Consider the following 25,691-nt stretch of genomic DNA (forward strand, 5'->3'; position numbering starts at 1 on the left):
GCCATTAGCTTTGCCACATAAAAAACCAAACCGAAGGAGGCAAATAAATCAAATTTTCTTTGTTATGTGCTTTCACATTACCCTTCATTTTCTTTTGGAGATATAGATCATACCGTTAAAGGATTGTATCTTGTTCAATACACGTCACCAGCTAAAACTACTAAACTTGTCTCAAAAGAACAAATAAATTAGACTCCCTAGCATTCATTTGCACGTTAATAGGATCTAGAAAAAATAAAATAAAATCAATGTTACTATACAAAAAGAAATTTTAATTACGCATTTTATTTCAATTAATATCTAATATCATTATTCTCAAGAACTTCTAGAAGATTCCATCAACTCTTTTGATGATAATAATATCTATTTAGTGACATGATATGTTTGAATCTAGAAATAGGTAATCTTTCTAGACATTGAGAAGAAATATAAAGTTTTCTAAATTCTTCTTCGCAGTTTGAAGCGCATGCCCCTTTTATATTATTGGCACTGATAGGGCAAATCTGCGTCACAAAATTCTCCTAGAACCCTACAATCTGCAAATAATTTTTTTTTTTAAGAACCAACCATAAAATAATTAAAAAGTTGAACTAAAAAGAGAGACTATATTAAAAAGCATGAAACGGTTTGAACATGTAGTGAAAAAGTAAAAAACAAGTCGAATACATGGCTATATACAAAAGTTAAGAAACAAGTTGAATTTCAAAAAATGACAAGAATTTGTCATTCATGATAATTTCTTTATAAGTTTTCTTCCGAAGGTGAAATGTTAATTTTACAAGTTGAATTCATATGCTTGAATTGACTATCGGAATCTATCTAAATACTTGGCCGAAGTTGATGCAAAATCAACATTTATAAATCTAATTCCAACATATATTATATTGAGATGTGAAATCCTTGAGTCCTTAAAATTAAAAAAAATCGTTACTAAATTTAGAGGGTGTTTGAGCCTCATTTTTATGAAAAAAAAATACATTTTAGAATGGTATATTGATGTGAAATATGTCATTGAAAAATAAGGAAAATATTTTTATTTACGTGTAATATTATTTTAATGAAAAATGTGTGGTTAAAAAAAAGAGAGGAAAATGTATTTTAGAGAATGAGAATCAAACAAATCCTTATTTGGATAATCTGGTTTGTAATTATCATTGTGAAAATTCCCAATATAAATTGAAAACCCTAGAGAAAACTAGGAATTGAAAGAACAATTTTATTATAACCTAGCATTGACTTAATGGGTTGTGCTGTGTGTACACATGGTGTACACACAGGCTTACACCCCCCCTTCATGTGAGGGGGGGTGTAAGGTTGTGTGTACACCATAAGTATTTTCCTTGACTTAATATATAATCAATATCTATAATTTATAGTCTATGTCTATAATCTATATTTATCTAATATATATTAAAATTTATTTTTCTATAATCTATATTATGTATGCTCTTACTTATTCACATTTTTAAATACAATTAGAATTATAAAAAATAGATTGTTGTAGATTCGAACAGAACATTTTACTATCCCTTAATTTTGAAGAACTCTAACATGGAGGAAGACCACGACATAAAATAAGTTTGTTTTATAATGATCTCCATATTGTTTTATAATGATCTCCATGATATTTTATAATATGGTTAAACTCAAGTCTTAACATAAAATTTTCTTCTTTCTTGTTTAATAGAAAGTGAACGGAATTTTATCATAAATTCGATCGGTTTTGGTCACTTTCTGATTTTTCTGTGGCACTGTCAGCCCAATTTTGCTTCTAAAAGTTGATGGTTTTATAGATAATATAGTTGCTCATAAATTTGATGAAATTTATTTGACTTAAAAATTGTAATAAAAATTTAAGCATGAATTAAAAACACCCATCAATATAACGTAATAAGAACTTATTTCAAAAGCCGCCAACAAATAAGGAAATTCTCACTATATAATAAGATATATTAATTTAAGATAATCGAAAAATCACGAAGCTGGAGTAGCTCAGCTGGTTAGAGCGTGTGGCTGTTAACCACAAGGTCGAAGGTTCAAGCCCTTCCTCTAGCGATATCCCTTTTTTTCTTTCTCTTAGCAAGAACACAATTACGGAAAGGGAGAATTGCACCTGGGGCCCCAAACCTTTCAAATTATTGTAGACTAATACACAAATCTTTCATTTTTACACCCACAGTCCAAACATTTCATTTCGATTCCTACTTTGTCAGAAAAAATGTATTCATTTATCGAATTGTGTCACGTTTTACTTCCCATTTCAGTTTCCGTGCAAAGACCTGTAGATCCATAGCATATGAATTTGATAGAACTTGAATTTTCTTCCACGCATTTATCCTCGAATGAAATCAAATGATACAATTGACTCATCATTGTTCGAGTTATGTAATCTCTCAAGTGTGTATTTGTCAACTTGTGTATATTGTGACACTTATAGAATGCCAAATTGGAGAAATCAAACTCTCTGAGTTATTTACATTGACGTGAACACTTAACTTCTCTTCTGAAGACTCAAATTGATGCTGCTATGAGTTTGTATCCTTGTCATCGAAAGGAAAAGCAAAAAGGAAGAAGAAATTTGTAAAAAATAGCAATTTCAGATAAATATGAAGAATAAGGAATTTCTTCGAAATCTTATATTCCAGTTTAAATCTAAACCGTAGCAAGAAAAAAAGTTACAAAAGAACAAAGAGAGAAGTAGGACATCTAATGGGCAGTAGAGTTTGTAAGATCTAGCTCCAGAAAACAGTAGTGTTCAACACAAAAACAGCCATATTTGCCAGAAGGAAGATCTGAATAACAAACAAAGCAGCAAAGCAGAGTAATATCCTATTCTTCCTGCAGCCACCAAACACGGCTTTATCAATATTGATCGCTGCTATTCTTCATCAGGCAATGCATCATCCAGACCTCGTTGTGCAATTCTGTAATACAGAATACCCATTGTTGCCATGCAAGCCCTGCACAAGAAAAGGAGGAAAGATGTTAAGTCGACTTGATGTTCATAAAAGAATTGAATGAGAAAAAAAGAGCAACTGTAACTGCAACATTCAATCTCTATTCTGGAATCTCCATGACATTTTGTTGTTCAACTATAAAATTTGATCAAGTCACCACCAGCATTCAGTGATAGACATCATATTGCAATCAAATTCTTATTTCGTTCAGGATAGATCCTTTATACAGCAAGCCAATTGCACATAAGCATGCAAAGAAGAAATAAAAAAGAAAAACAGCCAAGGGAAAACAAAGGCATAGATTACATTATAGCTATAATTAGGAGGAGTTTCCTTGGATCCATCCTTGAAGATCTATGATGTCTTGTGCGACCTTCAGGTACTTCATCTGCATTCGATGTATCTTTTCGCGGTGGTGCAGTCACTGGTAGAGTCGGCAATGCGCTAGACCAGAAAGGTAGCAATGACCTGAGAATCTTATGGCGGAATGTACCTGCAATCAAGATCAGCAAGTTCATTTTACAAAGTTGTTAAAGAAAAAAAAAAAAGAAAAAAAAAATCATGAAATAGCATCTATAGTACAAAAAAGGCAATCATAACAAAATCAATTTTCTAAGATGAAATTTAAAAAATATGAGAAGCCAACTTAGATATTACACTGGCTGAACATAGAGTTTGAGAACTGTTTATAAGGTTGCATATGCAAATCAAGGTTGGACGACATTTATCCCAATTTTGGGCAGTGAATTGGGCTTATCTAACATGTCATTTAGTGTCCTATTTTCCATACAATAAGCCGTTCAAGCCTGGGGCATACAACACTTGATATCAGATGCTATTATCCCCAGAACGCAATGGGCCATGAGAACCAAGCTATTCCTCTCCATATCACAGATGGCATTCATGTATGTCACAGTGAGAGTGAAAAATGATTGGGCATTTAATCTAAGGTTTAATTTATAACCCAAAAATTGGATAGCAAACATCATGAAAAGATCACAGAATGAATGACCTTCACCCACCTCTTCGAGTGTACTTCTTCTGGTTCCCATCTTCATCATCTGCATAATATAAAGCCTCAGAATTTTGCCTCTCAACTTGAACAGCATTTTTTCGTGTCATGGCAACAGGCTGTGTGCAAATAGATCAGAAAACTATACGCAGAAACACACCACGTAGCATATAGAGGCGAACATAGTTAAAATAAAAAATAGAAAAAATAAAGGATTATTCTTACAGCAGTAGGACTTGTGTTTTTCATGAAACTGTGCTCATGATTAGACAGTGATGACGTTGCTGAGGCAGGCCCATCTATCTCCACAATCTCCAAATGTGCAGGATTTGTATAACCAGTCCTGGTAGAAGCCACATCTTTTCCATCAGCAGAGGCATGCATCAGTGGATCTGAAGCAAACGCAGGTGGAGGACTTCGGGGCTCCGTCCCTGGCAATGAAACTGGATGATTCCCAAACAAGTTCTTCTCCAAGCCAGTCTGCGAAAAGAATTGATGTCATATAATATAAAAGGTCACCGAGGCAATTATCCTCCTAGTGGTGAGAAAGAAACACCGCCCTGCAACCCTTCATTTACAACCAAAAAGAACAATAACAGAAAAAGAAAACAGTGAGAAATCGAAGGGAGAGAATGACGAAAAAGCAAATGAAAACATTCACCCACTAGCATGAAAGATGAATTTAGAGGACACAAATTCACGAGAGCAAGAGGCAGAAGAAATTTACAAAGAAACCAAATGTGGTCCATCAAAGCCTTCAAGCAGAACTTGTGTGGTTAACAGCAACTGTTTTGGAACATCTATAACCATAGTTTGGCTCAAGATGCTAAAGGAGTACATCCGTTGAAGCTGCTTTTGGGTACTTAAAGACTTAACCAGAAGGAAAATCAACATCAGAACTCTCACTTGGAAACTGAAGCAAGACTTCCATCATGGAAGATGGAGTGAAGCCAAACTCAGAAAAACCAAGTCGTGTTTGGAAATTCAGTACCACAAACCTCTTGTTTCCCTGTGCATTCCCTCAAATGAAATTCCATGTACAGAAAGGACCGGTAGCTAAGATACACTTCCACTATTCCAATATATATATATATATATATATATAATCTCCGAAGCATCGGTGACATGGCAAACCAATTAATTGGTAAATAAGTTGTATAGAATCACTCCACCCATATTAATTCCCAAGAGGAATACCCAATGACTTTATCTGCTTGAAATATTACATATAGAACCATCTTTCAGAGATTGAATAATCTGATTATATTTACTTAATTGACCAAGCCGTACACAAACTTTTCTCGATATTTATATCCCTGTCCCCAACCAGCTGTAGCAGAAGAGGCCTGGCTTCGAACTGAATATTTGAACTCAGCAGGGAAAGGAAAGAGAATGACTTGGCTAAAGAGGAAGAGAGAAAGAAAGGGAGGACAGAAATCCATGGAGATATCTGTAAAATTCTGTCCAAACCCCATCTGATCTAATTGAAGTAACAATTTAAGAAATATTACCACAGATATGAGAGAATTTTCTGGATTTTAGAAGTATCATACAAAACTATACAAATTTTCAGCTTGACTTGTAAGACAAGAATATAAAGGATAAGTGCAGCATATTAAATAAAGACCCAAAAGGGGCACAATGCATTACAGTGGATGTACATGGTTTCTTTCTTTCTTTTTTTCGATAAGTACAACTGACGGACACATCTATCGTAGTAATCCTACAATCCACATTTCTTTAGAATTGGAGCTAGCATTTCCATAGCCAAATAAGTGAACTGGACGGTCTGGGAAAATTCTCATTCCTAGCCAGCACAAAAGTTGATTTCTAAAACCTTTGCTAGCTGAGTCCGCAGAATTTCCCAAGACTTCTTACTAAATACATTTCCTAAATTAGTTTTGATGATCATTCAAAAAGGTAAGGAGTTCCTAAGCCACCTCATCTGTGATAATGTACTGTCAGCCAAAAATCATCATAAACAATTTAATAACTACATCCAGCAAGTAGGGGAGGAAGGAGAATAGACAAAAACAATCTGCAAGTGTAAGTACAAATATTCGAATAGAAATTGCATCTTCCCAGATTGACCCCGAGGCAGTTCAGCACTATATATTGAACATCAATATACGAAAAGAAAGAAGAAATAGATAGTGATAAAATAATGGAAAGTGACCCATTATGGTTGTGAAGAAGTGATTTCATTAGACTCTCAAGTAGATATAGCAATCAAGTTAAGTAGTAAAAAAGAAGTAATGTGGTGGTCCCCAAATTTATCGAAAAATAAGGAATGGTTTATTTTTGTTGTTTTAGTCGATAATTACAATTTTAACAAATAAAACAAGATGCGAGTTTGCTTTACTTCTGTAAAAAAAAATAATAATAATAATAAATAAAAATGATTTTACCAGCATAATTGCTTCCTTTAGCTTTGAATGAAGATGAGATCCAGAATCTTTGACACTTTTAGGAGGCCATATCTGCAACCAGCAAAGTATTGCTCGTGAGTATGAAACAAAGACAGGCAAAACAGGTTCTACATGTGTTCAAGATAATAAATATGTATGCATCCACAAAAACTCTGATCTTGCACACCATTTGTAAGCATGTTCTAGTGCCATAAGACTGTATTCAGAGCTTACTGCTATATGCCCGTTTTATATCTATAAGGAAAAACCATAACCTTGTGGTGACAAATATTAGGCCAAGTAGAGAGAGAATAAACGAAAGACGAAAGAAAGGCACTTTTCATTTTCTACTATCAAAGGTCTTGGATTTGTTGCAAAGTCGTGATTTAGCTATATCAAACAAATTTTTTTCAATTAGTTTTTCCTTAATTCTGATTGCTCTTAATTTTGGCTATATATAACAGGTCTGGTCTGGTTTTACTTCTCCTTACTCATTGGTATTGAAGGTGCTATCTCCTGGAGGAAGCTCCGATTGATACCATCAATCTCCTACAGAGTTCTGTGTTGATGTGTCAAAGAGAGCAATGTATTGTCCCACAAAGAGGAGCTTTATTCGATGTAAACAATTATCTAAATGGAGCTCCCTATTCATGTAATACCCAGATGGGGACCCTGTATCGATCACATTCTCTCTCAAGGAGGAACTCCATTTTGATGTTATATTCTCCCTGAAGAGGGGCTATCTGTAATGATGTAAAATCCTAAATATGAGTTCAATGCGCTCAATTTCCGAACATAAAATCCTAAAGATATCTCTACAACTTGATTGTTGAAGTTAAATTTTCTTTAGATAGTCATTTAGCATAGTTCAACATTGGATTTTTGGGCTCAAGTTTTTAAGACTATTTTGGAATATGGGTCTCTAATCATGACAAATTTGTAGGTCTTAACAAGGTTGAATATCAGATTCTGATAATTTATTGATCGTCTGTTGCCATTACTAAATCATGGAAGTTCGTTAGCCATATTATCCTTGTTTAATTCAGCTAAACGAGAATAATAATAACTGGAAGTGGCGGTGGGGTGTTATTGAGCTTCTCTTAACCTCTTTACATCTTTCCTTCAATACACCCAAGGTCTTAGCTTGTCCGCTTATTTTGGTAGATTGCTTGTGATAGCTTAGCAATGCAAGAGCCATGGGTCTGTTTCAAAATATTATTAGAAGACAAAGTCGAGGTATTTGACTTAAGATAAGTTGGGAGTTTCACTTTTAATGGATAAATGTACATATTCTCAAGAATGGTTAGGCTAGTAATGAAGTATGGATTTCGGAAATGACAGTTTATCTTCTTATATTTATTTTAGAACAAAGTGTATTGAATTTAGAGGATAGTAATCATGATAACATCTCTACTATTCTCATACGATGAGGTCTGATTTCAAAAACTCATACCCAATCTACAAGGACAGGTTTGTCTATTCATGAATCCCAATTCTGAGATCTCGGGTGTCTTCATTGATATTTCCCAATCAGGTCTTATTAAAGAAATCTTAACCATAATGCTAGAAATGCTTCGTGGTTTTCTAGCACTACATTGGGAAACTGATTAAGCCTTCTCTACAATTAGCACTCAAGATTCAAGACTCTTCACTTCTGTCATTTCCTAACCAACTGCAAACACCGTTTAAACCTCAACCTTCTGAGTGAATTATATCGAGGTCACGGTATGTACATTATTGTAATAAGTTTTGCAAGAAGATACAATTATTTCATTTTACATTCTCAAGAAAACCAGGCTCTTCAGTGTACTTCATCAGCTTCAGCTTTGTGTAAAGAGCCATAAGTTTCATTTTATGTGTTACCAAGATCAAATATTTAAAAAGTTTGCTATTATTTTCTTTTATAACAATGACATTTCAAATACATATAAATTTTAAATATGAAGCACTCGGAAAGAATTTATAAATGGTTTAATTTATAAATAGATTGAAAGTGGTGGATAAGTAGATTGTTCTTGTGGGTCCATTAGAATGTATGGTTGAAAATGAAATTTGACCATTTATAAATTGATTTATAAGTTTGCCAAAAGGAGGCTGAAATTTTCCCAACGACATTGGTAGTGCAAGTTAAAACATTTCCATGACAAATTGGTTTGCCTACTGAACAATAGACATTGGCAACAGAAATTGAATAACTTTTTGAAAGTAGAACATACCGAAGTAGAACAAACTGGACAGACATATCCAGCGGAAGCAGTTTGTGGAGGGAAACTTTTAATATGTGAAACCAAACAATTTGTGTGGATGACATCTGCAAAAAGAAAAAAGGGATAAGACATGCAGGATGAACTTTGATCGATACACGCACATCTCAATCTTTTCAATTCTCTAGAGAGAGAGAGAGAGAGATGATTGATCACGCATATTTCCAATATTCATAAAAATGTGCAAGCATAAATACATACGCAAGCAACCCAATCGAGTAGTCTGAGGATCGCTTCCCTCTTCAAGCACAGCCTGACAATGGCAACATTTAGTAGGCCAATCATACTCTCCATCAATTACCCACTCTGAGTATGTGCGTACCTATAATGCAAGAACAATTCTATTTCAATAAATCCAGACTACTGTGTGTGAGGTTTGTGATACGAATTATAGTAAACTGTACCACACAAATTTGGTGCTCTGGAAAGCATATGCATTGCCCACAAACTGGGACCTTGTGCACGAAACAGTATAGTTTGGTGGCCTGTAACGCAAACCATATAAAGTTATTACTCGTGTTTCAAAGGGAATCAGATCCAATAATCATCTCCCAACCACAAATTGCACAAATTATCGAGCAAATGAATATCAGAAATCAGAAAAACAATCCAATTGACTAACTTAACACCGCATAACAAACAATAGTTATTGTTGGAGATGTCTCCCATAGTATATAACAGCGACCTCGATCTGATCTAAAAATTAGCGAAGTGCAGATTCGAGAGTGAATTAAATCAAATACATAAACTTCGAAAATGCAATTAGCTAGGAGCAACATAAACTTCATATCAGATTAAAAAAAAAAAAATCAAAATTACATAAATCAATTGCTACATCTGTACATATACATGCATAAAAGAGTGATGTATATCTTGTCATACCTTGCGGCATTTACAGACCACCATTGTATGGACCGGATGGAAAAACAGAAAAAACTTGAGATCGAGATTTTCAAGATGAAATTTGATTTACTAGGGTTTTAGCTGAGGTGGATTAAATTAATTAATTGCTCGAATTTAATTCGGTGATGTTGATAAACTTAACAGCGTAAATCAATCTTTTGTTTTTGTTGGATACTTGTGTTTGGGTTATATGATCCACTGTGGACAGATAGAGAAGCGCTGCCTACATACCGATTTGGTCGAATTCGACCCTGAGTCCAATTAGTAATCGCAAGAAGTCGAGTCGAGTCAGCTCGCAAACTCAAGCTCGAGACTTTAATATCGATTTGTAAAAACAAGCTCAAGCTTTTTGGACTCAAGCTAAGTCCAGACTTGGCTCGTCCCCAAAAAATGGGGCTTGACCCAAACTTCATCTCGAGCTTTTGTTGGAGTCGAGTCAGACCGACTTATGAACTTTTCGATTTTTATTTTTTTTGAATATACGAAAAATTAATGATTAATTTACAAATCACAAAATTAGGCATAAAAAGAGGGTTGTAGGAGCCGACATACGTGCTTGCAGGCTGGCCCAGGCCAAAATCTCATTTTTGAGGTTTTGCTTGAACCTAACTCGTAAAAACGAGCTTTGAGTCGGACCGATTAAACTTTTTTCAAGTCGAGTCACGGTTTGCTCATTGCCACCACTAAGTCCAATTGTGTAATATTAATCTTCGAACCTGAATGATAATTCATATGTGCATAACCGATCCTGAGATTTTGGGTATTCTGTGTGACATTTTAAAATGTTGCCCCTTAATGTAATTCAAAAATATATTAAGGCCCTGTTTGAGCTCTCTTATTTTCTCATTAAAATGAAAAATATAACTGTTATCCATCACATCAAGTCACTATATTTGACTTTTTATCTTTTATGTGGGGCTGATAATGATTGTATTTTTCATTTTCATTTTTACAATAATGTCGGTCAAAATGGAGGCTAAGAAAGAAAACATATTTCAATAATATTATTTCATAGAAAAAATATGATATTTAAATATTTGTAGAGCAAGCAACAAAGATTGACAATAGAGTTTCTTCTCTTTTACAATTTTACTTTAACTGTTCTTTGTGGTTTAAAGGATGGAAGAGAGAAGAATAATGCTAGTGAAAAGGGATTTAGATGTTACTTTTAACTCTTTACTTAAATCATTTGAATTTTTGGTTGCTTATTGTCTTACTAGATTGGTTATTGTTAAATGAAGCTAATTGTACATTTGAGATTGGACAAGTATAATAGACAGTTTAAAATTTTTATCTCCTTTTTTTTTTTGTTTAAGCAATATAGTTTTAAATTAAAAATAAATAAATAAATTTGTTTCTACAATACGCTAAAAAAAAAATATTAAAGTAATATATATATATATATATATATATATACACTTTTTCATAAATATTGTGCCATTTAACTTGACATAATAATAAAAATTTAAATTTTCATATTAATAAAACATTTTTTTATATATAACAAATTAATTTTTTGTGCCCCTTGGATGTTGAGGCTCTGTCCGATCACTCAACTTACGTATTCTCAGGGCCGTCTCATCATACATGAACTTTGTTAAAGTAAGATATTAATTTTTCAATAAAAATATATAAAAATTTTAACTCTCTCTCAATTATGTCCTTACCTTTTTCTTGGTTTTATAAATTTAACGGACATTAATCTAATATTTGATTAATATGAATTTCAGACAAAATAACAGATATATTTTTATTCATAAAATTTACAAAAATATTGTTAATCAATTTAAATATAAGGATAAGTACATTGCTCAGATTGTTGGATTGAAGAATCTAGCAAACAATCATATCTGATTTTCAAATATTTGAATTTAGATAGTAGACTTTATGAATAAGGGCTCGAAAATATTTGAGAATTTGACATTAGCTTGGGTATAAAAATTGAATTGAACTAAAAAAATAAAAACCTATTAATTACATGTTAAAATTATAATTTCGATTTCATTAAGATAATATGATAATCGGCCTATTTAACAATGGCGAGTCTACGATCGTATATATATTTTTATTTTACATTTACTTATTCATTTATCTGTCACTCCATCTTTTTATTTTTTTTTATAGATCAATAATAAGACCGACTTTTAAAACACTGATCAACACTCCAAGTGTTGTTACCATAATTTTTTATTGATTCATATTGCTATATTATTGTGTTTATAATCTATTAATGTAGAAACCTGACGTAATCAAGCTATTGATTATCGATCTTAAAGTACAATACAATAGAGATTCATACGTTGCATTTGAAAATAATAAATTGCTCTCAAAAGTATCGGAATATGGACAATTGATGACTCCATCAAGTTCACTATGATCTCCTCCAATGCAAGAATATTGCTAACCATTTACACTTTGTAATTGGTATATACTAAGTTTGGAAATAAGTATATTTGCAATGTTAGTTACGAATTAGTGTTGTCTCTGTACTATCCAATAATTCAAAAATAAAACTATATGGGGCGAAAGACATTTTCTTTTGAAGACATAACGAAAATGTGTGACGACAACGACAATAATAGTAACTTATATATAAATAAAGAAAAGAAAAGGACAAACATCAATTATTAAATGGGACCAAATAATTTTTTTTTATTTTTAACACCAAAATTTTCAAATAATTATAAACTATTTTAATTTTAAATAGATATAAATGAGTAGTGTATACGTGAGCAATACTTTGAATCGTGTGAATAAAAAGTAAGACTGAGTATTTATAAAAAGTTAAAAATGGGAGCCGAGCCTTTATTTGGGAAGAATTATAGACAATTTAATTTATAAAGGTTGAACCCTAATCTTGAAGGCCCCATCATCTTGCCCCTAGAGTTTTGTGAGAGAAGTAAATTGCAGGATGTGACCAAACAGGTCAGGGAATAAGAGTTGTCTGTACAATGCGCCTACAAAGAGTCCATGTCTCAGGAATCGAACTCTCACACTGTGACTATCAGTAAGGCATGAGATAACTTTACTTCTATTCTTGATAATACTGGGTTATGTCTCGAGGGGCCAGTTTAATTTATAAATATATTTGATAATGGAACGCATTTCATGGGACACAATTTTTATCAAATTTTTGATAAAACATTTCATCTCTTTTTGGTTTAACTAAAATCAGATTTAAAATTTTGATAAAAGATAAGTTGAAGGAATATGTGGTGAAAAGTTGATAAAATCGCGAATTTCTATAGTTAAAAATGAATTTTATAGAACATGAAGATCAAACAAATTTCTCTGTTTCAAAATTTTCTTTAGATTTACAACGGAAAACTCCTCATTTGAATTCAAATCCCGGATAGTGGACAGGACTTCTACCTGCATTACCTCTCTTCGCTCTCTACGCATAAAACCCCAGACATTCCACACTCACACAGGTTTTCTCCAAGATCTGATTCAATAGTTTCAGTAACAACACACCGAGCAAAGATCATGACGGCGGTGCCACAATCGACTGGACGGGAGCTGACCAGCCCTCCAACCGATGGCATATCAAATCTCCGGTTTTCAAACCACAGCGACAACTTATTGGTTTCGTCTTGGGATAAGGTTACTTGTTTTTTGCTTCTTTTCTTCTTCTTTTTTCCTTTTTGGATTTTGCATTTTTTTATCTTGATTGTGAATTTTTTGGGTGTTTTTTTAGGAGATTTGATTGTATTTTGATGTGTGCTTGATTAGCAGAGTGTTCGACTGTACGATGCAAGTGCCAATGCACTGAGAGGAGAGTTCATGCACGGAGGTGCTGTGCTTGATTGCTGCTTCCACGACGATTCCTCAGGGTTCACTGCTTGTGCTGACCACACTGTTAGAAGGTTATAGTTGCTGATTCTACTTTTTCTTTGTTTTATTTTTTTAATAGTAGCTCAGTTTAAGTGCTAATTTCCCCCAAACTCATAGTTTTAGTTTCTAATTTAACTGACTGTTTTGGGATGAGTCTTTATTAAGAAGTTGATTCTGGAAAAATGTATACAATACTTGTTTAATGTCATCTGTCTATATGATTGAAGGTGAGGTAATTGTTTGTGTTTGGGTTCGTGATTTTATGATTGTCTCTGAAAATGGCGCTCTTTTTGCTTCAGGCTGGTGTTCAATCATAGCAGGGAGGATATTTTGGGAAGGCATGATGCACCAGTTCGATGTATTGAATACTCATATGCAACCGGTAGGTTTTTATGTTCATGTTTATTGTCGTTATTTTTGTGAAAAGAATTTGATAGAAAATAAAAAATCAAATAAAGGAAATGCATTTGACTAATTGAATTGGTGATCTTAGCATGATATAAACACAGTGCACGAACCCAAAAAAGTGTAAAACTCTTCTGAGAGATAAAACTTATGTTTATAGGAGCACATAAATATATATGGATAAATGGGTATCCATCTGCTTGATACACTTTTTCACTGTCCTTAATTAAAATGGCATATTCTTCCTCTCTTGTCCCGTGTAAAAATAAAACATTAAATATATATTATGGAGGAGGAAGGGTAGTTACCAACAGAAACTTTGACAATGCAGCTATAGGTTTCTTTTCTGAGGATTTTGAAACATTGCAAGTTTTGACACTTTCGCATAGTTATTATTCTCAAATTAGCGTTCCTTTTTTGAAGTTTACCATGATTGGTTGCAAATGCTTGTTCCTTCTGTACATGTGTTATGAATTATCAATATGCATTTCCAACTCTTTTCTTGTAAAAAGTAAAAATAAACAATAAACAATAATAATAAAAATAAATAAAAATCTGCAAGGAGTAGAATCAACACTAGATGGTTGCTTCAATTCCTTCTCATCACTATCATCTGTTTGAGATTGGGTTTTTTCCTTTATTAGATGCAATAGTTCTGTCTATATAATTTACAACATCTGTCTACATTCCAAATTTTGCAGTGTCTAGATAATTTTACTAGTTAACTATTAAACAGTTTACTTCATGTCGCATAATTCTAACAAACTGTTCGTGACGAAATTATGTATATCATATATGTTGATCAAATTCGGTCTATTACATATGTGCCCACACACTCACACGCACTCTTTTAGAATGATGTTTCCATATTTCTTAATTTGTTTCTATATTTCATGATTTTAGGCCAAGTTATTACTGGTAGTTGGGACAAAACCCTGAAGTGTTGGGACCCCAGAGGTTCAAGCGGTCAGGAGCGTTCTCTTATTGGAACATACACACAACCTGAACGTGTTTACTCTTTGTCTCTTGTTGGCAATCGTTTGGTAGTAGCCACTGCTGGAAGACATGTTAATGTGTATGATCTTCGGAACATGAATCAACCTGAACAACGGAGGGAATCGTCACTGAAGTACCAAACCAGATGTGTGCGATGCTATCCCAATGGAACAGGTGCATTTTCCCCATCTTTCTGTGCTTTTGGGCTTGGTGTAGTCTTTGCTTTATCTTGCTTTGCTCGGATGTTCCTGTCGAAAGTGCTTTGTGCTCTATTCTTACTCTATCTTGGCTACTAGTTATGCACGATTTACTTTTCTTATCCAGAATTTCTGAGAGAATCTTGACTATCACTAATATTACTATGTTGAAGAGTTCTGTTTTCTGAAATATTTGGACAACCAAAAATGTGCTGATTGACATAGAATTTTCATAGATAGGATTGTTTGGATAAGAAATGGTTAACTAATAATTTAGAAGTAACTTTATTTAGGGGATTAAATTACATAACTAGTTGTCTTAAGGTTCTAATTTCACTAGCACTCCTCTGGTTACAACTTCCATTTGCAGGTTATGCTCTTAGTTCTGTGGAAGGACGAGTTGCCATGGAGTTTTTTGATCTCTCTGAGGCTGGTCAATCCAAAAAGTATGTATTTGCATCTTGTGAGTGTGTGGACGCAGTTATAAGATGCTTGCGTGATCCTGTTAGCTAAATTGTTCTGTGTTTTAGTGCTAGAACTGCATGACATATTTTCACATCTGGGATACCTTTTTGCTCACTAATTAATTGTAGTTAATATTTTTCATTTCATGAAATTTTCTTCTTAGAATCACATGTTTCTGGAGTTTACTTTAAAGATGTAGAATGGCCTATGATTTTCTAGTTAATGGGTCAGGGAACGAGGCATTTACTGTTTAGATGCGATGCTTATGAGTTTAATGTCTTGCTTAGAAGTTTTGACTGCTGAACTATCTACGGATAGTAAATAGAATTTATCCCAAAACCCAAAGATACAGGTCATTTAAGTTAGAAGATATTCCTGTATTTATGAACTGTTGCCCTACTCATTTGCCTGTGAACCTAAACTACGTCCCTTCTCCTGATGGTTTTAACGTGCAGATATGCATTCAAATGTCATCGTAAATCAGAAGCTGGAAGGGATATTGTGTACCCAGTAAATTCTATTGCGTTTCACCCCATGTAAGTTCCTCTATTGTGATTGGGTATTTGTTCCTAATCCATTCAAGATTGCATTTAATGGGTGTCTAAGAGCAATTAGTTACATCCAAGAAGCAGAAGACATGAAATCCTTGTTGCAGAAAAGTTATAAATAATGCCAAACTGATGGTTGAAATTGTACAGGATCATTCAATATAATATTTGGACGGTCAATATTAGCCTCGAAAAAATGGTAGCTAGTCTGATCACAAATGATTATTAGTAGTGTGAACAAGGAAGATACGAAAACTTTGTGAATCAATGTATCTACTCGTAATCTGTGCATGCTTGGAATGATTACTATATAAAACATGCTCTATGGTCTATTGATTTTATTCTGGAGATCTCTCCAAGCTTGGAAAAGAGTTTAGCACTAAGCAAGTTCAATTGTGTGTGACATTATAGGTTGCAAGCATTTAATTTCAGTCTCATTAGCTTTTTTGTGGATGTTTGCGTGTAGCTATGGTACGTTTGCTACTGGAGGTTGTGATGGTTATGTCAATGTATGGGACGGGAACAACAAGAAGAGGCTGTATCAGGTAATATATTTTAGACCTGATTCTTGATTTCGTATATCTCTATGAAATTTATAGATTCCTAACTATGTTTCTACCTCGAAAATTTGCAGTACCCAAAGTACCCAACAGGCATTGCAGCTTTGTCATTTAGCAGAGATGGGAGATTGTTGGCTGTAGCATCGAGTTATACGTACGAAGAGGGAGACAAACCGTAAGACTCTCTCTCTCTCTCTCTCACACACACACACTGTGCGAGCAAGCGTGTGTTCAGCTAATTGACTTGTTATTTGCTATTGTTTGTTTGCAGCCATGAACCGGATGCTATATTTGTCCGCAGTGTGAATGAAGTTGAAGTCAAACCAAAACCCAAAATGTTGCCCAATCCAGCTACATGAAGGAAAATTTGTTTGACTCAACTAGTTCTGTAATATTTATGAATCATATGTTAGTGTGAACTGTAGTGTGATATAGTTTCTATTGTCATTGTCTCGTTGATTCCTTTCTTGGACAAGCTATTTCTGATCCTCCAATGCCCACTTGAGATTTAATCTGGTGTGAATTAGATCTTTTAAGAAAAAAATAAAAATAAAAAATAAATAAATAAATTAAGAATTTGTCTGTATTTTTTTGATGAAATGTGACAATGGAGGTAATGATTTTGGAAAATCATTGCCAAGATACGTTGAGAAAACTCTGAAGCTGTTGCTAATATGATTTTCTGTGAGATTTTTCATACTGCGCCTGTGTATTTGTAATAAACAGTCTATTCTTACTCGATCAAACTGGTCTGGAATCAATCAGTAGTACATCCTGTGCTTGATTGGCAAAGGAAAGCTAGGGATTTTGAATCTAAAATTTCGACATCAACTGCCCGGTCCTCTATTATTGGTAATGATGCATAATATGAAGGCTTTCTTAGATGCACTCTCCTTACCCTTACCTCATACATGTTTGTGTCAGCTGAGGCTTGCCTGCCTTGGGGGTTGATCCTTTGATATAATCCCCTTCAGAGGAATGGTTAAAACACTTTGCAAAAAAATAAAAGATGATCTATGGATGTAAATAGAAAACCCCATCAAGATTTCATAAGTATGGCTAGGATTAAATAAAGACAATGCTGAAATATATCACAGTTCAGATGGATGTTTTTTCCATTACAGCAATATCCTTTCTTCTACTCTACATTCCCATGTGAAATGTACATAATAAAAAGTAGTTTTGAGTACCATTTTTACCCACTTGAACAGCGGTGGAAACCAACTTGGTTTGCATTATAACTGTAATTGCAAACAATATAGAAAACTGCAGCAAACACATTCCACGACTCGTGGAGTATTACAAGGCAAGAGTTGATCGTGTCTATATATATTCGAGAGTACCGGTTTACTTAAACCCGGAGGGGGCTGCTTGGGGACCTACTCCCGCTGCTCTCCTCATCGCTTTTGACTGTGCAAGCATCTCATCATAATTCTGCCAGGTTGGATGACAATTGGATTTAATATGGGGAAAAGTCGTAAAAATAATAAACAGAGAAATTAGCAAAATATTTACCCGTTTTTCAAATGCATTATCTCTCGAATCAATGATCTTGTCAGCAATGCCATATTCGATTGCCTCCATCGCCTGGAAATATTTTGGACGTTGAACGTCTTTCTCAATTTCTTCCTTTGGTTTCCCAATTCCCTTGGCTAACAGCTCGAGGTAATACTCTGTGTTGGCATCCAGTTCTTTGGCCTGATGGATGGTGAAAGATAAATCACGTGCAATAAATAGTAAAAGGAAGCACACATAAACACAAACTGCACAAACGCGCGCACAGATAGAGGGTGAGAGGACCTTAATCCACATATCTATGACAGCTCCGCTTGATCTGTTCACTTTTGGCAGATATAATTTCGCTGCAATTTTCAAACATGCAGAAAAAATGAGATAAGAAGCAAGGGCGTCATGATTATATATTTACATTTTACAATGCAACACTGCAGCTTAGTTGGTTCAGTTTCATGATGCAATAGCCATTCACTACAATATATTTTGATCGTGCAAAAACATCAAGGCAGTCTAACAAACTTGAGATTCTGTAATTTATAACACCTTAACACGGAAGTTAACTACTAACTTAACGAATCTCACACGATGCACACATTATAAATGGTAACATTTTTGACTTGCCACTGGCATCAACTCAAGATAGTTGCACGTAGAGCATAGTTGTTCCTCTATATGCAGGTAAGTTATATTAGCCAAAGAAAAGTGAAAAAGTTTTTCAATAGGAAAAAATTAAGATAAAAAATTTCAGTAGAATCTTGCTTGCATAGTATTTTTACCTGGACAATAAATTAGCTTCCATACAGGTTCATACATTAGTCAACAACCATCATGAACCCTAGTCCATGAGCCTCTATTAGGATTAGCCAAGACAAATTAGCAAATTAGAGATATATTAACTGAGTTAGTAGAAGGCCTGAATTTTCCCTTCACCCCTTTCCAGAAAGGAAAAGAAGAAAATGCATATAATAATATTTGCAGGAAAGTGCTTCAAAAAACTGATAAGACTTAATCAAACATACAAAGCAAAATACCGTCTGGGCACCATTCCAGTGTGGCTACAATTCTTGATGGTTTTCAAGAGATCAATATGAAAAAACTCTAAAATTTGGTGCTAAGTTTAAGATGGCACAGGGAATCTATCTTGGTGCTTCTGCTTTTCAAAAGCTTCATTCAAAAGTTACAGGATGGAAGAAAGTAGCCACGAGTTATTTGTTTACACATTCATTCAGACGAATGATGAAAGGGTATAGATGACGGAGAGGACTATGAATGAAGTAATTAAAATAGAAAAGTAACATATATTAGGAATAAAAACAAAGCACTAGTAAGAAAAGTATATAGAAGTAAATTTGTTCCACTAAACAGGTAATAACCATAATTCTTTGGATGCGTTAATAATTGTAGAACAGAGTCAGGGTCCAGGAGGAACTAGAAGCATTTTCCCCCTTAAGCTGAGGTGTCAACTGATTTGATCTTCTTCAAGCAAATAGAGATATTCTGAAAGACACTTCAGATAAGTCCATACCTATTTACAGGGACAAAGTTGCTGTGAATTTTCCATATGGATTCATCAAATATCAGGAAAGTAAGTTCATACTAAGTGGTTCACCCCTTGAAGACTTTTAATGGTTTTTATTATAACTATAAAAAAAGAAGAAGGGATAAAAAGATCTCCAAAGTAATGTGATTGGAGATCAATTCATCTTTCCGTAAGATCTACAACTTGTCATGCAGTGACATTTAAGCTCAATTCTCCCAACCCTAAACAGATAACAAACATGGGATAGTCTTCTTTCCTATTGCTAAGAAGCTCCACATCCCAACATGATTTATATTCTCTTCCTGATCTGGAATCCTGGAAAACATTGTATTCAAAGCTCCCCATTACCAATTTCAGCACTTCCTTGTCTTCCAAACATTCCAAAGCCAAATAGAACACTATTAGGTCTTCTATCATCTGAATATTCAAATGGAAGCACTAGTAGTAGGTACCTTTCCAATGGACACCACTAACAGGAAACATTTTATTCTATTATAATTTAGAAACTTAGTCCTCTATCGAATAAGATAAGATGTGCAAGTAGGTTATATACGGTGACAAGACATCCTTCAGATATGATATAACTAGTTGAACTCAATCCTCCGCCTTTCCTACTTCTGTAGGAAGATTCAACAAATAAGCTCAAACCAAGCAACCATCACTAAAGCTTTAAAAAAAAAAAAAAATACAGTAAGTTTTTTCACCTCCTACTGTTCTCAGATATGGATCATAATAGCTATTTCAAACAAATCTGTGACTATGCTACAGTATACTATGCATATCCTGGCAACATGTTTATATACACCCACTACTATAAGCATCCAAACGTGCAAATCACCGTTTTTTTGGTGATTGATAAAAAGCCTGCAATTTGGGATCCAACCATTAAGGATGAACTGATGCAGACATGCATTATGTGCATTCAGAAAGCTTTATTATCAGGATTGTTCCACTTGAATGTATAAAGAACCCATGCTGATATGCAAAGAATTGAATCTTACTAGATGAATTTGGCTGTAACGCACGATAACCTTTAGCTCCAAGTGATAGAAGCATTGCTGCTTGACCATATGCCATGCCACAATTTACCGTATAGACATCTGATTTGCAGTACTTTTGGCAGAATATATACAGAAGACACAAGTTAGACTGAAAAAGGAGTGCTTACGAGATTAACAGAAACCATCAAGACTCGCAAAAAGGTAAGCTACTCCTTTTACTCTCTTTCTTTTTTTAACAAAATCAGAGTACAACATATCTAAGCTTTGAAGAAAATCTGATCCTTAATTTTCTTTTCAGTTAATATCTGCTTTGTAATAAATGGGGCAGGTGCTTACAGCCATGGTGTCAGCAATCGCATAGGCCTCTGTCTCAGATCCAACGGTCTCCATCTTCTCATTCTACACAACGGTACAGGGAAACAAAACGATAGAGATGGGTTCACAGAAATTCGGGGAGAACGATCAAATGAAATCAATTTAATTATTCTAAAGTAGTGAAGATGAAATATACAAAAGCTACATTATGTATAGATGATTCACCTGCGTGCCAGATGAGTTTATGTATAGATATATGGGCTTTGACTGGTTGTCATAATCCAACCACATAAACTGAGCAACAAGAAGCTCAGTTACAGCTGGTACAATCTGCAATCATTTACACAATCAATCAACATGGCAACAGGAATGGGAACATCAGTAGTCGTTAAAATAAAAAAAGGTTGAAGTCTGCTAAGCAAGAGGTGGAAAGCAATGCAATACCGGCATCCCAAGATAGACAATTCGAGCATCTAGAAGCAAGGATGGCAAATCAGGAGGAGCAGTTCTGGGTCTTCCATAACCTCTAGCTCCTCCACGGTACATGCTGACGCTCATGCTATACTTTGAGGGGCCTCTTTCATTCATGCCAGATAGGCTCCACATTCCACCGTTATTTAAATAATTACAGGATGATGAGATGCTTTCCTGACATGGTAGCAAACAGTATAAGGACTTTGAGCTAAAAGTATCACCAATAGTAAACTTTAATTCAACTCACAGAAATGAAGCACCCAGAAATAGGACATGAAAATCCTTCATCATTTTTTCCTATTTTAATTTTTTTACTTTTTTTTCTTTATTTCTTTGTGATAAACCATCACTATCATGACGATACTTACATTGATATTGCATTCAAAAAGGACAAAATCAGAGTAGAAGACAAAACCTTTCAAAACTATAATCATTGAGAGCTTAGGCCCCTATTTGAGTCTCATTTTCAAAAAAAAATAATTTTTTTCCAAACTCAATTTCAACCACACATTCTCACAATAAAATAATATTACACGTAAACCCAAAACTTTTTCTTACTTTATAGGCATATATTCTCCAAAAAAATAAAAAAATAAAAAAAAACTATTACAAAATCTATTTCCTAAAAAATGGGGCTCAAAGCCTAGTTGTGAACAATTAAGATAAGCATGTAAAGAGAGGCAAACCTCAGTGACTTTTTCTGCCTGTCGGCTGACAGGATTATCTTCTGTCATGAACATATCCATCTGCGAAGGAGTAAGACCATAAAGATACTGAGGTGCATTTTTGTAGTTGTTCATCACTACAAAAAAGAAGATGGATCATTTACAGCAAGACAAACGCAAGCCAGGTCAAGCTCAAAAAGTATAACCATTTGACAGTTTAAAAAACGAAAGAAAAGAGATCATAAAACTTAAATATCCTTTTCCATAGATTAATAAATCCAGAATCGCAAAGATTTTTATAGTTTTTTAACTTAATAATTGTCGGAAGAAATGAACAATAAGCTGACTCCTGATGGCCTTTCTTCAAGTTTCACAATAAGAAATGCGGCAAGGTGAATTACAATGTTTTGCCTCAAGCGGCTAAATTAAAAGCAGGCAAGCAGCTTGGTTCTTCTCACTTGAGGTCTGTTGTCTATTATTCAACTACTTGATTTAAAACTTAAGCTATTAGAGGGTGCAAAAGTATATCATTTATATTTTGCCTCAACACACCCATCACGCAGAGTTGTGATTCATTTTTTCCTATTTAAGCCTAACAAATGCACAATTTCATTAAACAGGTGGCAGAGAGAATTGAACTCAGGATGTCAAACCACCTAATCTGTTTAGAGCAGGTAGAAAGGGCCACATAAATATCATTTACATTTTGCCTACAAAATCTATAGAAAACAAAAAGACTCCATTCTTCTACTTTGAGCCTTTTTTCTTTTTTTGCTCCTGTAGTACACCATTTTTAAAAAGTAGCCATACATTATTTCCAAATGACCTTAATGCACTTAACGCTATGACTCTATCCCCTCCACCTAGGCTCCTACAGCTACCAAGGGGGCATTCTGCCTTTCCTCAACTATCATCTACTCAACTTCGAAAGAACTGAAAAGGAAATTCCAAAAATAAAAGAATGAGCTACAACTTCGTCATTAGAAAGTCTAGAACAAGAAAAGAAAAACACTATTGTTGATGGCTTAGTGCGTCATTGACATCAGTCTTTTTATTGGCCAGACAGTGAGATACTTCTTCCACAGATGAATTTGAAGATAGTTCAATATGCTAACACAGTATTTTCACCATCATAAAACATGAGTGACATGTTTGACACGCAATATTGGAGGAACAACTACGCACTACAATGAACAAGAATTTAACTTTTTTCTTCCATAATACTTTCCAATCCTTCCCTAAGGATGCATGCCTAACACATCCATAATCTAGAAAAGCAAATGTCAAAGAAGGCACAAAATTAAAATCTATAATGACTTTCCTTAGCACGGTACTCTAAGATATATCAGTCAAGGGTTCTTTCATAAATTTCCAAAGCCATATGCCTTCAAAAATTCCATTACTTAAAATTATTTTCCCACTTCTGTAAGATTGTGTACATTGTGATTCAATACACAGTATATTATACATAAACACCGACCTTACCATATATATAAACAAGAATGCCAAAACCTCAAAAATTCAAAAAATTAAAAACCCAAAAATGTATCTAACACTCGAAACTGAAATTACAAACACACACACACAAGTTGCCAAAACGCATAAACTGAAAAGTTATAAACCCCAAACCAAGCAAAGCATAAAAAAGGCGGCCAAAGGAAAAACTTACGTCCATCTTTAATATTCTCTTCTCGGAACTGTTTGGGGATGTGGTCAAGTGATTTCTGAGATACTGGGGACTTAAACCCAAATCTCCGAAATGAGCTTTTTCCAGGCTTAGCAGGGAATATGAGCTTCGAACTGTGAAGAAATGAAGAAAAAATATTGCTATTCGTTTCACGATTTTCAAAAGTCCCAGACGAGAGAGGTGAGAGTAACAGAGAAGAACCCGCCATGGGAAATAATTACAGTGCTTTTACGAATAACCAGTATAAAATGATAAAGATGAAGATTTGTCGATGGAGACAGAGAGAGAGGAGAGGTTGAAATTATTATTATTATTTTTTTTTTATTTTTTTTGAGGGGTAAATTGAAAACATTGATAGTCTCTGAACTTGTAGTGTTGTTTCAGTATGACCACTCAAACTTATTTTTATTTCGAATTAGTCACTAGAATTTAATAAATACAGAATACTTACTCTGTGTATTGGAAAATTAAAAGAATTGCTAATTTATATGATGATAATGAAAATTAATGGAATTTCTAATTCGTAAGGCGAAAATGATCCCATTGCTTTAAAATTCATAATGCATTGATTTCATCATTCATATTTATAGAATTTATTCCAACACGAATAGTCTAACTTATTATTACCTTATAAAAACATCTGCTTTTCTTGTTGGAAACTTATGAAAACGTATTCAAATAGCTTTGGCATAGTTTACGAGTATTACTTAGTAGGGACCTAAATACAAGAATGATTTTAGATGACGTCCAATGATTAAAAGAATTTTCTCCATTTGCTCAATTGCTAGTTGGTACCGATGTGCCTTGTAAAAAATTTCATAACAAAATGTTTTTAACGCTTAACTTTTTCTACATTCTGCTTTCTACTTAAGGTTGATTCCAATCTCTCTCACTTCCAATAAGAGGATATGACTTCGGATTGATTTAGTTAATTGTATATTTCTTCTTAAAAATTCTAATACTATTGTGAAATATCACAGAAGATAAATGGTCAAATTAAGCAATGACTGTGACGTAAATATATGTGATAAGTTTTATACGTCTAAAATTAGTGGTAGCCATTCATATTATTTTTTTAGATACTTTTGTATTTATAATTTCTGTTAGTTTATTGTGTATCCATATGATAATTTTAATATAAAAATTGCATAAATATAATTTTCATCTTTCTTCAGCGAACCAATTAACTTTATATAATTTCGAACTCTCATCCAGTAGAACTTTAGGCGATTGCATATCTTACCTATAGTCAGGGCTGACACTAAGTATTAACGAATGTTTTAAATTGCTTTTGTCATTTTCGTATATGGTAAACAATTTCATTTATTTTTAAAAGATAAAAAGCAGACGAAGCTGCTTAAATTGAAAGGAAATTAAACTTTAGTGAAAAAAAAAAAAAATCACCTGATGACCAAAAGTGAAATAACGAAATAGTGACTAAAACCCATTTTTTTATTGGTCTGCTACTATTCAGATTTGGAAAATGGACACACACATATTAATTTATTTTATACTACGACCTTTTTTTTATTTATCGATATTACTACATAATCCCATCCCAGAAGAACCTCTAAAGTACTGTATAAGAAACCTCCCATTTCGAACTCGTAACAATTTTATTTATTTATTTATTTATTTTTATATCCAGGTATCCACCTTACAGTGATTAAATCCTGAAATCTACACCTTGGCCCCTTAAGTTGCAGATAGGTTAAACTGCAGGTTGTGCCCCAAATTGACCAGTGCTCAAGAGCCATCCCAACTGATCTGCAAAAGTGTCAAGCAGGTCGTTTCTCATCTTTGTATCTTGCCTTCCAGTAGAGCTCCTGCCTTCCAGGAGAATATTTGCCTTTTAAGAACCTTCCAGGATTCGAACTCATGACCTCTGATCTGCCAACCTTTTAGCGCCCTCATCTTTGCCAGTTGGGATATGCCCTGAGGGGCT

General features: G+C 34.0%; 3 protein-coding genes and 1 non-coding gene across 4 annotated transcripts; 2 read left to right on the plus strand and 2 right to left on the minus strand.

Moving 5' to 3' along the window:
- The first annotated feature begins 1,981 nt into the window (after nt 1-1,981).
- On the plus strand, nt 1,982-2,055 carry TRNAN-GUU. Its single transcript has one exon. It is a non-coding gene; the product is annotated as a tRNA-Asn (tRNA).
- A 522-nt stretch (nt 2,056-2,577) lies between these two features.
- Nucleotides 2,578-9,759, minus strand: LOC111403803 (zinc finger protein-like 1 homolog). The gene is made up of 9 exons (XM_023032422.1): nt 9,524-9,759; nt 9,046-9,126; nt 8,843-8,963; nt 8,594-8,688; nt 6,378-6,449; nt 4,195-4,449; nt 3,980-4,088; nt 3,264-3,450; nt 2,578-2,960 (listed from the first exon to the last, which is right to left on the minus strand). The coding sequence occupies exons 1-9, from the start codon at nt 9,545-9,547 to the stop codon at nt 2,879-2,881; spliced, it is 1,026 nt and encodes a 341-aa protein (XP_022888190.1). The 5' UTR covers nt 9,548-9,759; the 3' UTR covers nt 2,578-2,878.
- Nucleotides 9,760-12,796: 3,037 nt separating this feature from the next.
- Nucleotides 12,797-17,063, plus strand: LOC111403804 (mitotic checkpoint protein BUB3.1-like). The gene is made up of 9 exons (XM_023032423.1): nt 12,797-13,147; nt 13,280-13,410; nt 13,678-13,760; nt 14,687-14,953; nt 15,347-15,422; nt 15,897-15,977; nt 16,456-16,534; nt 16,624-16,724; nt 16,821-17,063. Exons 1-9 carry the CDS (start codon nt 13,031-13,033, stop codon nt 16,906-16,908), a joined length of 1,023 nt encoding a protein of 340 aa, XP_022888191.1. The 5' UTR covers nt 12,797-13,030; the 3' UTR covers nt 16,909-17,063.
- Nucleotides 17,064-17,592: 529 nt separating this feature from the next.
- Nucleotides 17,593-24,035, minus strand: LOC111403805 (ATP-dependent Clp protease proteolytic subunit-related protein 1, chloroplastic-like). The gene is made up of 9 exons (XM_023032424.1): nt 23,729-24,035; nt 22,081-22,196; nt 21,365-21,568; nt 21,146-21,250; nt 20,942-21,004; nt 20,606-20,717; nt 18,350-18,411; nt 18,065-18,247; nt 17,593-17,983 (listed from the first exon to the last, which is right to left on the minus strand). The coding sequence occupies exons 1-9, from the start codon at nt 23,952-23,954 to the stop codon at nt 17,897-17,899; spliced, it is 1,158 nt and encodes a 385-aa protein (XP_022888192.1). The 5' UTR covers nt 23,955-24,035; the 3' UTR covers nt 17,593-17,896.
- Between the last annotated feature and the right edge of the window lie 1,656 nt (nt 24,036-25,691).

This window comes from Olea europaea, chromosome 11 (genome assembly GCF_002742605.1).
Source record: "Olea europaea var. sylvestris chromosome 11, O_europaea_v1, whole genome shotgun sequence".
Lineage (NCBI taxonomy): Eukaryota > Viridiplantae > Streptophyta > Magnoliopsida > Lamiales > Oleaceae > Olea > Olea europaea.